The sequence below is a fragment of the Cyprinus carpio genome, chromosome A7, assembly GCF_018340385.1.
Source record: "Cyprinus carpio isolate SPL01 chromosome A7, ASM1834038v1, whole genome shotgun sequence".
NCBI lineage: Eukaryota > Metazoa > Chordata > Actinopteri > Cypriniformes > Cyprinidae > Cyprinus > Cyprinus carpio.
Window position 1 is genome coordinate 43,141,241 of NC_056578.1, and position 15,666 is coordinate 43,156,906.

The 15,666-nt window shown below is 43.1% G+C and overlaps 1 protein-coding gene across 2 annotated transcripts; it reads right to left on the reverse strand.

Moving 5' to 3' along the window:
* Positions 1–2,484: 2,484 nt before the first annotated feature.
* On the reverse strand, positions 2,485–15,205 carry LOC109092893 (zinc finger protein 219-like). Of its 2 annotated transcripts, XM_042761220.1 has the most exons (6): positions 15,012–15,205; positions 12,058–12,249; positions 9,418–9,508; positions 7,268–9,326; positions 6,851–6,994; positions 2,485–6,007 (listed from the first exon to the last, which is right to left on the reverse strand). In XM_042761220.1, exons 4-6 carry the CDS (start codon positions 9,321–9,323, stop codon positions 4,869–4,871), a joined length of 3,339 nt encoding a protein of 1,112 aa, XP_042617154.1. In that variant the 5' UTR covers positions 9,324–9,326; positions 9,418–9,508; positions 12,058–12,249; positions 15,012–15,205; the 3' UTR covers positions 2,485–4,868. The 2 variants fall into 2 exon arrangements, with proteins under 2 accessions (XP_042617154.1, XP_042617153.1); XM_042761219.1 differs by lacking the exon at positions 12,058–12,249.
* Positions 15,206–15,666: the final 461 nt, after the last annotated feature.

The window sequence follows — 15,666 nt, forward strand, 5'->3', positions numbered from 1 at the left end:
CAAAGCCTTGGCATCATTTGGCTCAAGAGACGGCAAGGGGGCGGGGTCATGAGCTGAGCCCGTCCAGTCCTTAGCATCCGAAGCCGCTAGGGACATGCTGTCGTCCAGTGGCTCATCATCAGATTCCGCGAACGTGACCAGGTCGCTTGCGATGGCAGAGGGGCGCTGGTCCAGGCAGGAGATGCAGACAGGAGATACCTCTCTCTGTGGAGAGAGTGAGGCACGCGGGATTTGAGCTGACAAGAGCTCATTCTCATCCGAGCGCTGAGATCCTCTGCCCCGCTGTTTTTTCCTCACAGGCTCCTGGGAGGAAAGAAATGGGAGGGCGCGAGGGGCGGAGTCGTTCTCTGAAAAGAAAGCTGTCCGCGACTGCAGAGAGCCCAGACTCATGCTCTCGCAATGAGAACAGGTCATTTCAGTGAGTGTGGCTTGAGCGTGGGATTTCCCTAGACATTGCACGCACTCACGGTGCCCGTCAACAGCTGTGGTGCGACATTTGCAACAATGTCACAGAATTGCTCTAGAAATAAGCTATTTTAGAAGAGCCGGTGGAAGCACCAAGAAGGGGCATGCTCAAAGCTGCAAGTGGCTCATGAGCGAAGTGCTGACCAGGCTGCTTGAGAGTGGCGTGGAGAACAGAGCTGCAAGTGAGCAGCGAACTGTTCTGGCTGCTGAGAAGTGATGCACTGATCAGAGCTGCTTGAGAGCGGCGTGCTGTAGAGAACAGCGAACAGTGGAGATGCGAGCTGATCTGGCTGCGCAGAGCGGCGGGCTGATCAGTGGCGAAATCCAGCTGCTTGCGGGTGAAGGCAGCTTCAAGTCTCGTGATCCAGCGAAGAGAAGAGATCTGCGTCGGTGAAAGAGAATGAATTAGTCTGCCTAGGTGAGACACCCGCTTATATAGCCTGTTACTTCACCATAGGCTTGTGCAGCCGTCATTGGTTAGTTTTATTCAACTCCACGAACCAATGGCCATGCAGTTTCACTGCGTAATTGAGAAAATGAGTTTTCCCCATAGCGTCTTAGCCTAAATGGCTTATGACGCAGTATGAGTGTAATATTGAAAGGAAACCTATTCCACTCTCTATGTAGTAGCAATAATTTTTCTTCTTGTTCTCTCGGGCAAATAATTGACTCAGGTTTTTATTCTAATTTCAATTGTTTACTGGATGTTCTTATTAAAAATAAACACCTGTCAAAAAACTGTGTAGCTCCATCTTTCCTGTGGTGCCAAAAAAAAAATATACCTATTCATGCACTTCTAACTTTAATATTAAATTTAACTATTCAAATTATGGCTCTTACACTCTCTATCAGAAAGGTTGAGCTGACAAATCTCTGAATTACATGAATACAAAATGTTGTTGAATTGTGCAGTTTAATATATTTGAAATACAAAAGCCATAAGGTTAAATTAGGGATTATTAATTATTTATGAATAATTGGCTGCCATTGTATCAATAGAAAAATATCTGCAGTCTGATTATGAGAATTTTAAAATGTAATATGATCTAACTAACATGATTGTGTGAACATAAAGTTTCACAAATAATATTGTACTACTTTTTATTTTTTCTACCCACGTAAGCCTGCATTTACAAACAGGCTTACGTGGGTACAAACAAGTAATAACACCCTAAAACTCACACCATACCGGCTGTCCAATGTTTTGAACGTTACACTATTCACAAAGTCAACCTTAATGTGACGCTGCATGAAAAACTGGAGTATTTTAAAAAATATTACACCCTTCATCTCCTTCCTGAATATATCAGTGTGGTGACCATTTATCACCAAGCACATGCTTTTTTAAAACAAACACACACACACACACACACAAAAAAAAAAAAAAAAAAACAGTATAGCAGAGTATTTGGTGAGGAACATGTTTCTGCAAGCAAAACATGTTTTTTTATTTTTTATTTTATTGATTCTTTTCTACTTTTTTTTTTCTTCTCAATCCACAATTTCATATTAGTCACTACTATGTTAGATCAGCTTCCTCTGCCACCAACAGCAGTCAGCTACTGAAAAGACCAAACCAGACCTTCTCTCCACCCCCCCCCCCCCCCCTCACTGGTTAATATTTATGAATTCACACACTTCTGGTGGAATAAAAAAAAAAAAAAAAAAAAAAAAAGTCAAACAAAATGTAGTGAATTTTTGAGCAGCGCATCACTGTTTGGGAATACTTTATGCTTATTTCACAGTGTCAGTATATCATCACAAAATATACATTTTTAAGACATCAATGCACGCACACACAAACACACAAAACAATACTATTGCCCTGATCCCAGTACATAGTTCGGCTGTCCTAAAAGAGCCACATCACTGCTGATGTAGATGTTTGGCTGCGCAGGGAGCGATGGAGAGCAGGTATCCCGGTTTGATCTCTTGTTAGAAACACAACATCTCTATTTCTATCTGTACAACATTCAAGAGACACGTTTTGTTCATGTTTTTTTTTTTTTTTTTTGTCTGTTTGCTTTTTTTTTCTTCCATGAAACAAAAAAGAACAATGATAATAATTGTGAGCAGAAGAGAGCTGGATTTCATCTCATCGGCATCAAATTGTAGAAATTAAAATAATTTCTAAAAAGGCCTCGGCGCTAGATAGTATATAACCTTCAGTGGTGCATATGCTAAAGGGAAGGGGGATAACAGGAGATGCAACAGCACACATGAATGATTGAATGAGACTCATTATTATGAAATGGAAATGACCCCTACAAGACCAAGGATCAGATACAGAGACATACAGAGCAGTTTACCAAAGAATACAAAGTGAAACAGTAGGGGCTAAGTGCTTTTGGTGAGCTTACAAAATACTTGAGGAAGTGCTCAGGACAGAAGGCACAGTGGCTTGACTGTTATCTCAAAGGAACACCACATCAGGGGTTAACTGAACGCTTAAGACAATCTACACATGACACAAGGACACGATAGTGGACATATTAAGGCCAGCCTCTGTCAATTACAAGACAAAGGTACCTCCTACTCGGTGTCTAACGATAAAAATGAGATGACCCGATGGAAATGATTTCACAGAGTTGGACGAGGAAAGTAGATCATCATTTGTAAGATGTGCTAATTTCACATCAAAAATGTGACACGATTACATCAAATCAAATTTGGCAAGCAGATCAGTCAGACTGACAATGCTGATACTGGGACATGTCTTGGACACGATTTCTGCATCAGCTTATAAATATATAAGCAAGCGCTGAAGTTTCAAGATCATCAGGCAAGCTTTAACATTGATTGTGTGTCTAAATGATTGATTTGTTGATTGAAACATATAAAAATGCACCGTTTAAGGGAAAGTAAATTGAATCTGCAGCATTATGAAAAAAATGTTTCGGGGGAAAAAAGGATAAAAGTTTGGTCTGCATTGGGTCTCACAAACAAAAGTGAGTTTGGGAGAAAAGAAACTTTGCACAGTGCTCTAAAGACATTCTGAAGCAGTCTTCTTTCATAATTATTATAATACTTATTCCCATATCTGTTTCCATTAACACTTCTGAAAAGGAAAACAAAATGTTTTGTCCTCTTATTTGATCTCTTATCTTTACAAAAGCTACATATGTTCTACTGGGATGTCTGAATTTGTTAGTGTGTTTTTTTTCCTCTCTCTCCAGTTTTTGATATTTAAAAAAAAAAAAAAAAAAAAAAAAAAAAACAGCTTACTGAATGTTTCAGTAGAGACCCACTTTCCACCCTCTCCCGGATGGTTTGAGAATCTGAGATAACAGGAATATTTAGGATATATTGCAGAGCCTCCATTTTCTAGATTGTGATTTGTTTCAAACCCTGAAATTTGAACTATTTCCATAGTAACGGTGATCTGGATTCCACACGGAAATCCTGTTGGTGTATGTAATGTAAACACTTCCATGGGGCCGTTGTCAAACAGCCAGCTGTTCCCACATGTGGTGCTCTGGGCTCATTCATTGTTTCATTCACAGCTGACATAATCACACAAACTGCCACCATATTGTCACAGAACTCTACGCTCTAGCACAACTACACATATATACTGTATATATTCACTGTAACTATATTCCTGTGTTACTGAATCTGCTAAAAACCTTTTACATCAACAGGCACTGAGAGAAATAGCATATAGAAGAGGCAGAATCTCTGTTTGATATAATATCTGAAGAAGACCCGTCGGAGCAGACTGGCAGTGTGTGGATATCTGGTAATATAATCTTTACTCTGTCCTGTTCTGTTAGAGGTGATTCACAAGTACCGTTCAGTTATCACAGCATTCTGTTCAGAGTCTGGCTCCTTTGGTTTGCTGAAGATGTGCAGTCAGATCAAGTTCATGTGGAAGTAGGATGTCCGTCTCTCTCAGCATTAATACTGTATATCGTAGCGATTAAGAACAGTGTCTCTTTTTTTTTTTTTTTTTTTTTGCTTTACCGGCTGCCCAGATTGACATTCCAGGTCCTCGTTGAGATGAAAGCGAGATTCACAGGAGGAGCAAGGAAACTGAAAATGATATACAACTTGGCATGAATTGCGTTCACTGACAAGAAGACAGGAACAAGAGAACAGTGTTCAAGAAGGCCCCGAGACAGGCAACCTTGGACTAGCATACAATACTGGATATCTCTGTGTGTCTCTGTGTGTGTGTAGAGGTAATCAATCACTAACCAAGGAGGGCTCGGAAGATATATTAAGGGGAATGTTTGATTTAAATACTTTTGCAGGTTATCTGTTTACTGATACTGTACAGTATGTTAGCATAGCGACTGGTCTGCCCTTGGTCTGAATGATAAGAGGGACCCTGGACAACTGTATTTCCCAAATGTTTCTCTCCTGCTGCTATGTCCGAACTCGTCCAGGGCTCTTGTTAGATGTTATTTCCCCAAAACGCCTTCCTCCTCCTTGAGCAGATCCTCACCCATGAGGTCTGATGAAACAGACTGAGCCCTTCTGCTCTGATTCTGGGGTACACTTCCAAAGCTGCCATTTGCTTCCAGGTCATCCTCCTCCTCATCGACTTCCTCATCTTCCTCATCCAGGTCCTCGCTCATATTGAGCCCCTTCTCTGTGGCACCGACGCTTCCCACAGGTCCAGGGTTCAGCTCCAAACTGTCCTCTGTGTCCCTGTTCTCTGGGCTGACTCCATTCTCAGCTCTTGTCTTGAACGAGACCCAATCCTCAGGGGAGGCTACTCCGTCCGCTGCACCGAGGAACTTCCACAGAGCCAGCGGATCGTGGTCTGGCCCGGCCAAAGTTAGTCTTGGAGAATGACCGGTGGAAGTGAGAGTGGCTCCCCTCTTGCGACGAGACTTGCTGGTGTGATTAACCTGAAGGTGCATGGCCATAAGCTCAACAGAAGAGGTCCGGAAGGGACAGAAGACACATTGATTGAGGATGTCATTCCCTCCTTTAGAGCCACCTGACGGTCCACCTACAGAACTACTCACTCCCTCTTCATCTTGTAAAGGGCGGCGGGAAAGGTCCAGAGGTTCAAAGCCTCCTTCCTGGGACCCACTGGACTTCATCCCGCCCTGGTAGCCATTTGCTGACATCATGCGACTTGTAGTAAGGGGTTTCCGTCGAGACACTTTGGGCATTTTCGGAGGTGGTACCTCCCCAATCCAACTTGGTTCTAGACTGCCGGCAAAGAGTGTACCCATCATTCCTGAAAGACTGAGATACTGACTCTCCATGTCTCCCTCTCTTTGACGTCCAGATGCCGTAATGCCCTCCTTCTTCTCTGGCGGGCTTGCAGCCCATGACTGACTGTGCCTTGAAGAAGGAGCCTCTCCAGGATCCCTCCTAAAAGAAGACTGGGACATAGAGGGGTGACGCCGCTTTTTCACCCCTTCATGAGGACACCCAGTCAGAGAGGGGAGGCTCGGTGATGGGGAATTTGTGGTGGTTGCCATAGCGTTCCTTTGCTCACGATGATGACGCTGAAGGTGGTACTTGAGAGAGCCAGACTGGGTGCCAGCATAATCACAGTGTGGGCATTTGTATGGTCTCTCACCTAAAACAAGTAATAAAGCACTCTGTTAAGTAGATTGAAAACTAAGATGTGATTTTAATAACATAAATTTGGCTAAGAATAGCAATGCTTCATTAGGGAGGCTGCTGTGGTTAAGTAAGTAATTGCTTGTGTGGAACGACTATATGCAGTTACACACAGTAATAGATAGATGGCAGTGCTTGTCATCATATGCAACATCAGGTGTAGTCCCTAGTGCATTACTGTTAAATTAGGACATTCCATCTCTCATCAACCGTGAGAACACTGCCTTTTTTCTTTTTTTTTTTTTTGTTTGGTAGAAGACATTTTGATGATGAACCTAATAGCAAATGGTTTCAATCAGGCTAAATCAGGAAAATGATCATACAGGGGTATACAATGTAATTAATAAAAATAACTAATAACAAAAATAATAACCACTAGCACAATCATCATCATCATTTCTGTGGAAACATAATGTAAGACATCCAAGTAGAATAAAATAACACAAGTGATAAAGATTTGAACATTAAATAAAAAATAAATAAATATTTTTTTTTTTTTTAAATAAAAACAGTATTTTCAGATCTGAGCTTGGTGTCAATACAGTATTTTGCTACAAGTGTAATGCACACAACATATCAAACTATAATTAGGATTATGTATGATCATGTACCTTTTGACTATCATTGTTATACAGTAGGATCAAAATAAAATAATGTTACTGTAGATTATGGAATGTAATATTATAAATCTTAATTTCTGTTTTATAGGTTTAGTGAAATATAATTCTGTCCAAATGGCTCGTCGGACCTGCTTATGTACACTCTGGTGAGCACATGCCACTGTTCATGTTGGCCTTACCTGTGTGTACACGGAGGTGCACTTTAAGGTGATGGGAAGACCGGAAGGCTTTACCACAGTAGGGGCAATCCTTTATCCCTGTTCCCCGAACACGCTCTCTTGAAGATGAAGTGGAAGAGGATGACCCCCGTAGACCATTCTGACCTAGATGAGATAGCATTTAATGAATAAAAGCAATTGATTTGAAATATAATCTGAGTCTACACTGTCTCTAAGAACAATCGTGCCTTCCTGAAAAACAGGGAGGAAATGTTCCAAAACTTATATCAGTGAAATATAAAAAATTATAATAAAAAATAGAAAATTATAATAAATAAATATGTGTTCTGCAATGTAATACCATATGAAGGATTGTAACAAATAATAATATTGTACTGATAAAGTTAGCTGTTTTTGATTATGCTGGTTGATACTTACCAGAAAGATGTGATATGACAGAATGGAAGCTCCCAGCTGTCCCGACTCCTGATGGTAGCTGCTTTCCCTCCTGCCTTCCTTCATTGTCACTAGTTCTTTGTAAACCTCCTACTCCACCTGTTGCCTGAGCTCCACTTGCTCTGTTTATAATGTCCTCATCTCTGGACATGCCCCCTCGGGCACTTTGACCTTTCTGTGGTTTCTGGACATGGACACGGGCATGAGCAACCACCTGCTGAAGGCTTCTGAACAGCTTTCCACAATCTGGACACTCCCAAGGTGAACTAGATCCCTCTAGCTCCTCTCTAGAACCCATTCCACCTAGGTAGGCCCTCAACTGCTTGGCTTCCCCAGCGACTGTGCCTCGTGAAGAAGGAAGCTGATGGTGCGAAGGAGATCGCTGCTGCTGTTGCTGTTGGTTGTGCTGTGCTGCTACCAGACTGCGAGCAACCAGCTGCCACATGGCTGCCTGGTCCGCTCCGTCTGCTGCATCACCTCCCCGTCCTCCACCATTACCCATTTCTGCAACCTGTGCCACTGCCTGAAGGCGCTCAATGCAACTTCCATTGCTGTTGTCTTTGGGTAAGCCCAGATAACCCAATATAGACGATTTGCTTGAGCCTGCACTGGCATCTGACCTCTCCGTGCGACTTCCTGAACCACCGCCACCGGTCATACTGCGAGCCAGGAGCAAGTTAGAATACAGGGCCCCCAACACTTGTGTGCTTGCAGGACCTTTGGATTGCTCATTTCCAGCTGGCCCCAGATTTCCCAATCCAGCTTTGAGGCCCAGCTTGTTGAGATGCACCTTCATATGATTCTTTAGGAACCAGGGTTCCTTGAAGCCACGGCCACACACCTGGCACTTGTGATCCAATGAGTCCTTGTGCTTCCGCATGTGCCCCTTCAAAAACCAGGACTGAGTAAAACGCTGCCCGCATGTCTCGCATCGGAAAGCTGGAACAACTGGCATTTGTGAAGGAGGAGTCTCTGTTGGTGCTGTTATAGGGTGAGAAGGAAAAACCGTTTCAGTGGCAGGATTCTCAGGTGGGTGGCTCTCCTGCAGATGGGCAGCCAGTCTTTCCTCCTGACTGGCTGAGAAGGGACACATTGTACATTTGTAGGGGTTGTGGAGGATCCGCACATGACGAGCCAACTCTGAAGCTGTACGAAACTTACCCTTACAAGCGTGACACCGGAAGGAAGAAGCAGCTGTGGAGGGGGTGTTGTCTTCCAAGTGGGCATGGCCAAGTGGAGAGAAGGAGGATGAGATTGGTGCTTCCTCTGTTAGAGGTGGAGTCAGGGCTGTGGTTTCTTCAAATAGGAACTGAGGGCTGCTTGCAGTTTGAAGAGGTTCCTCTGGAACCATGTCTTCATCTATACTCTTTTGTAATGACGCAGATAATGGACTCTGTTTCACCCCAAGCTCTCTGTTGTTGAGATTCTGGATTACATTGTCGCCTACATGGTTCTGCTGCAGTTTGGCATGTGTGGTCCGGTAGGGAGCTGAAGCTCGACGCTCCCTGTCTAAACTGTGTGCTCGAGCATGCAGAGACAAAATACTCTGGAAGCGGAACCTCTTTCCACACACATGGCAAGGGAACCTTAGGCCAGGCCCAGAGCTTGTCCCTCCGGGGACAGCCATGCCCTCATTGTTGAAAAGCTGAAGATCCAACTCATCATCGCAGGTGGTACTTTGCCCAGAGGAGATGGCCTGTTCTAGAGCTCCAAAACCAGGAAAAGGTGCTAATGGTGTGGCTGGGGGGCTGCTCTCCGATGAGGGACTGCCAAGCTCCAGTTCACCAGGAAACAGCGCCACAGCTGGGGTGGGTGAAGGGGGGGTTGACAACTCCTCATCCTCCTCCTCATCTTGGAGGCTGGCCTCTGGAAGGGGGCAGGGTGAGACCGGGGCATAGAGTTCAGTTTGAGGGCTAGAAGGGGTAGATTGAGGACTCTGGGGTAGGAATTGGGGACTGTGGTCCAGGGACGGCATGGAGGGAGGAGACAATGGAGGCTCACAGGAAAGAGCCAGCATACTCTCTGGTGGGGAATCCATACTCTGAGTGAGAAAAGATAGACAATTGTGATTAGATCTAGATAGATAGATAGATAGATAGATAGACATATAGATGGATAGATAGATCACTCACTGTTGATGTGTCTATGCCATGCTTCACTTCCTTGAATTAAAGAGAGTGCGTTTTGATTGTGGCAATCTGCCTGACCACCTCCAACAGTCCCCTGTCAAGTAAAACACAGAATAAAAAATGAGTGCACACACATTTGTTTCTGTGTATGGGTCTAAGGGCAGAGCAGGACATAGACTGTCCCAAACAGGATGGGCGCGAGATGTTTGGACTTCCCTACACACCCTTCCTGCACATACACTTACAGTAGCTGCTTAAATCAGAACAAAAATACATACATGCACACCTTAAAATCCATACACACAGATACAACTGCTCTCACCCCCCACCAATCCCTCATTATCTAAGCAACTCACACACACTAACACACAGTGCATTGATAGAAGTGAACAATTACATAAAGCCACACATGCATACATTGCATAAGTCTGCAGGAGACAGGCCCAGACACAATTTAAAGAGAGAGAGAGAGAGAGAGAGAGAGAGAGAGAGAGAGAGAGAGAAAACACCTGCTTATTTCATAAATAAGAGAAAATGAATTTCATTGATGATTACAGAAAGACAATCTGCTAAACATCTGTGAGGGCGTCTGTATGCCTGGATATGTGTCACTATGCTTATGTTTGTGTGGGTGTTTTTTTTTCAGTATTTACCTCTGTAAACAGACTGAACTGTATGTGTGTGTCATTTTGGGTTCATGTAAACAATCAAGTGTTTGTTTGTGTATTAGTGTGTGTGTGTGTGTGTGTGTGTGTGTGTGTGTGTGTGTGTGTGTGTGTGTGTGTGTGTGAAAGTATGTGTATCTGTGACATAAGACTTGGATGAAATGGTGGCGAACAGAGCCAGTTGTCATTTTAGCTCAGCCATGACTCACAACAATATCACACTATATCAATCATACTGCCCCCGCCCCATTTGTCTTTCTTTCTTTCTTGCTTGCTTTCTTTCTCTTAATCCCACCATTATTTTCCTTCTTTTCCTTCCTTCTGCCTATTCACTTCCATAGATTGTGATTCCACCCCCTGTACTTCTTCTCTTTTCATCCTCATTCCCTTCTCCCTCTGTTCCTGACTGATTTTCTTTCATTCTTCATTCTATCATTCTCTCTCTCTGTCTGTCTCTCTGCAGTGGTGCCAGTTGGCACGGTGCCAGGGAATGCTGATATCAGCTGGTAGATTGGGGCCTGCCAACATGGCGAAGAGAAAAGAAAGAGAGGAGAGAGACAGACAGACTCATAGAGAAGGATGGGGGTGTTAGTGAAGAAAAAACATAAATGAAGAACACAAATACGTTCTGAATGAACATATTTGATGAGTAAATCTGTCGAGAAAGGGGACAGAGTGTTCTGCTCTGCAATGGAGGATCTTGCGGTCTGTTTGGTCTGCTGGCATTATTATCATATGAATATCGTCATGGCAATGCACTGTTCCGCCTTGACAGACACGTTCGTGTCTGACCAACCCTGTCACGCCAATAACGCTTCTCCAAATTTGGATAGATGGAGAGAGTGATAAGGTGCTAGACAGAGGGGGGAGGGGAGAGATGAAGGCAGGAGAGCGATAAAGCAGCATGCACAAATAATGCACACACACACACACACATACACACACTCAATATGGCACCTAGTCACTAGATGATTCATGCATGCTAAACACCTTTGTCTGAATGGCCACATGCTACACTCCCTGTACAAGCACACACAAATACACGCTCGCACAGTTTGTGCCTTCATGGGGCACATGTATCGGCTATTTAAATAACAGCACTGTATGTAATGGAATGAATATCATATAAGCAAAAAATGAGAAAAGAGAAATAGACTGCTGTCGTTTGAAAGAAGTGCATGTAAAGTAGCTGCTATTAAAATTATTTGATGCATGTTTCGCTTTATTTTTGGACCTTTGCTAATTAGAAATGTCAAAAAAGTCAAAAGTCAACATTTAAGTAATAATGCATCCCATGGAGATGAATTATGTAAAAAAAAAAAACACACAACAACAACCTGTTTGCATCATCTGTTGGATTTTAGTTGAGGTCAACTAATTATTTCATTACCTAAGTATGACTAATTGGTTTATTGAACGTGTACCACTGAAGTAACTGTACTTTAAACATGGTCGCTTTTTACACAAACGCGTTTACAGTACACACAACTCACTCTGAAAAACCACTCATATGACTGAACAAGCACTTGAGTCATCTTTGATAAAACAGATATTTTTCTCTCAGCGGTTCGTATTCTGTAGCCTTGAGCACCTGAAATAACGTCTCCTGGCTTCGGTGTGAGGACACACTGCGCCTCCAACAGTGAAGCCATGTAACATATCTAAAGGCTAAGAAGAGATCATTGATACGTACTGAAAGACTTTAGACTTGTGGCCTTGAAAATATAACACGAGTGGCTTTATCGCAGCCTTTTCTTTGATATGTGGGGAGGGTGAGAGAAAGAGAGCGATATCTTTAAATTCTGAGAGATTAAGAGAGAAAACCGATTGCTCAGTATGTGATGCGTGTGAGGCTTGAACTGCACTTTAACTTTCTGTATCTCTGAGTGGGATTTCTAAGGTCAGTGTGTGTATGATTCTGGATTGTTGCAGTCATACAACAAATCCCCACAGACGAAATTCATTTCCTGTTTCTAACCTTGGCCTGAACTTTATCTCTCACAGCACCCCGGCTCCCACACACAGCGACTCAAGCGTGTGCGAAATCCTCCTTCCCTTCAACGTCCTCTTTTTAGGTTGAAATTCCAAGTCATCCGCATTCTTCACCTGATCTCCTCTTTATATTACTCTGAGAGACTTGTGGTCAGTTTGAAGGTTCAGTTCAAAGATGCTGAAGAGAGGACAAGCAAGTTCAAAACCCATTAGCTCCTTAACAGAGCATGAAACAAGGATATCGGCATTGAAATGGTTCTACACTAAGGTGCTTTAGAAAAAACAACAAATAAAACAAATTCTTCTCAACTGTCAAATCTGAAGACTACACCAAAAATCTGCAGTTTTCCAGTTCACTTTCAAGTTTACAGCACTAAGAGCTCTTGTAAGATTCTTATTAACAAACTTATGTTGTCTTGTTTTAATTTACTTTAACTTGTTTTTTTTATAATGTGTTTTTTTTTTTTGTTTTTAAAAGAAGATATTTTGTGTTAGAAACCAAACAGATGCTCTGAATGATTCCCTTAACAAGGAAAATAATAATAATAATAATTAAATAAAATACTATGAAAGTCAATAGAGGCCATCAGCTGTTTGGCTATCAGCATTCTTCAGTATATCTTATTTTGTCCCACAAAAGAAAGAAACTCATACAACGATACAACGACGTTTTACAACGAACAGCCCACCTCTGACCTCCACCAATGAAGCAAGCTGTAAGGTGTTCACTGTGTGCAACAAGTGCACAATGACTGTGTGCTGTGCTGGAAAGTTTAGCTTCAGGCATCGGAGCACAGAGAGGAACTTAGACACACGTCTGCTGAATTTGAATTTGGCAATGCTTTTGTAAAAAATGTTTTGTCAAGTCACATAAAAGTATGCTTTATGAGATTTACTGACATCACAAATATTATCCAATGAGACTAAATAAACATAATTCTGTTACACCATTCAAAAGCAGTGGTGAAATCTGGTAAAATTGCAAGCAGTTGGCATATTCTTATGATGCATAATAACATAAAGGCCTGTTGTTTCTTTCATAAAACAATTATATAAAAATGATTCTCCTTATTCGCAAGTATGCGATTTTGATCGTTCATGAACATGAGTAAATCCCAATTCCCTAAATTCAAAGTACGGGATATATGTTGCTAATTATGTCATTCATATTTGTGCATTGAGACCCCAAAACAAGCCGAAAATCTGTGGATGATTGGGTCAAATTTTGAAGCTACTGCAACAGCTCATCCAGATGTGCAGGTCATCGAGATGAGGAGGAGGAGATCTGGTATAAGAGTTGTTTACAGGGCCCTGCGCTTCCACCGCCCTGTTCGGCCACATCTCTGCGCTGCTCTGCCCTCTTTATCCGTCAAAATGTCGCGTCAGTTCAGGGAGGCAGGTCTCATATCGTCACCCCTCATGCGAGCACGTACGGGGGCAGAGATTTCATAGCCTTTATGCAAATGCCCCAAATCTGTGCCAGCGTTAAATAATGGAAAGGAATGACACCATATTTGATTTTCATTTATATATATATGCATAAAGTTTCTCGGCGGGATGTGTTTGCAGGACATCAGATGACCCGTCTGTAGAGAGGAATGTCCTCGCGTGATGTGCGTCAGTAACGCGCAACCATTTTCAGTCGCCTTCTCTCTCGCGGCCATCTCAATTAAAAAGGCACATTAATGAAATAAATAAATGCTCACAAACAAATGCGCACAAGACGCGTCCTCTCGCGAACGCAAACATTCGCGCACGAGCATAAAATCGCGATTTACAAAAGCAAGCGGCATCGTTTTCCCAAACGGAGGCAGAAATGCAGCTTTTGGGACGGGATGTTGCGCGCTCCATTTTCTTCCTGATTTTCTTTCAACAAAAGATAAAGGGAGGGGAAAAGGACACGCGATCAGGGTGCAGCCGAAAAGTGCCATCGTGGGGTTTCGTCTTGAAATCCGCTGCCAATCTCGCCGCTATCGTGACAAAACACTGTCGAGCGACGTGTGAAACTTTACGTTTTTAGGGCCGTTGGTAAAACTGGAAGCTGCAGGTTTTGCGCTACAATTTAAACGGCGTTTACGAGCGCGCATTTGTGAGGTGACGCTAGGACAGGCAGAGCGCGTGCAATCCTACGAGTTATTATATTAACACGCACGGAAAGCTTTCGCATTCTTTTGGAAGTTATTAATAAGCTGCTTTTCAGCTGCTAAAAACTGTCCGATCTACACGAATAAGTTCAAACTTGCGTGTTTTGACGCGGAACAACTGGAACAGAACTAACTTAAGCAACACATAAAGTATAAAACTTTGCGATGTTGCAGCAGTGGAGAAATGAACAGTTGCTTCTTGCACTCAAAAAAACAAAACAAAAAAAGTTAAACCGTCTACAATCAGCTTGTTCCCTTCAGTTCGGGACACGTTTTCCCCACACTAGAGGCTGTGGAAATATTCAAGGGCCTTAAAAAACGAAAGTTGCATTTTCATGCCCGGGTCTCGCATCTCTTTCAGGACACACACGCACGCGCGCGCGCTCACGCACACACACACACCGGCAACATACACGGCACGAGACAAATGTGAGGAAGTGTGTATGTGTGAGAACACGTATGATGCGCCCTAACAGAGACACACGAGACGCCAGTCAATGTCCCGGTGCATGTAGCCTACGTGAAAGAAAACGCGAGTGGAAACGCGACGCCTGTACTGTATCCATGGAATTGCATTACCCGGATCAGACCCCCCCCCAAAAAAAGTCGTCGTCGGATATTTGTTGTTTATGAAGACGACAACAGTCGCTCTTTTTACGTCTAAAACTGTACACGCGCACACCGTTACAGTCGCGAGCGATGTGCATCAGTAAAATCGCTCAAAAAGCGCAGAATAGGTCAGTTATTTTAAATGAATCGGATATTTTGTGCTGAAAGTAAGGCTGAATGTACTTACGGGAGAGGCGGCGAGGAGATTAATGACAACACACGTCATGATTACGTTTCACTTGAATTAAATACATTACGAGTTAGGGAAAAAAATGGAAATCGGGGGTAGTTGTATACAAGCATACGCCGATGCCCCCCTCCCTTCTGCCCTCTCTATCTTCTCCTCCTCCTCCTCTCTTTCCTCACACGTCTCTCTCTCTCTCTCTCTCTTTTCTCAAAGATCCATTTATTGTGCGGTCGTGAGTGAGTGAATGAGAGAGAGAGAGGCGGAGGCTGTAGGTTACAAATGTAATTATAATCTCGCAGAGGCACCATTTTAAAACGATCTGTAGATTCGCGGGATGGACTTTTGACACGCCGCGCGCTTACAAATCGCGTGCGAGTTTCTCGCGGGGCTCAGATTTGCATCGAACATCTTTTGAAGATCGTGAATGTTTCTTCTTAACTTTGTTGCCCGTTGCGAGATAGTTGTGATTGTGTCGCGCGCTCCACGGGGGAGCCGCGCAGGTGCGCGCGCGCGGGTCACCATCCACTATTCCAGTTCTACTGACTGTAAAAAAGAGAAGACGAAAAAATAAACAAATAAATAAACAAATACATACATAAATAAATGCATTTACCACCAATGCATTTGTAGCATTATTGGCATTTTTCTGTAAAAC

Bases quoted from the DNA above. Each gene is read 5' to 3' on its own strand.
- LOC109092893 (XM_042761219.1), bottom strand. From the start codon at position 9,323: ATGGATTCCCCACCAGAGAGTATGCTGGCTCTTTCCTGTGAGCCTCCA. The intron at 6,995-7,267 runs GTAAGTATCAAC...TATCTCATCTAG, and splicing joins TGTCATATCACATCTTTCTG to GTCAGAATGGTCTACGGGGG. The intron at 6,008-6,850 runs GTAAGGCCAACA...TACTTGTTTTAG, and splicing joins GCACCTCCGTGTACACACAG to GTGAGAGACCATACAAATGC.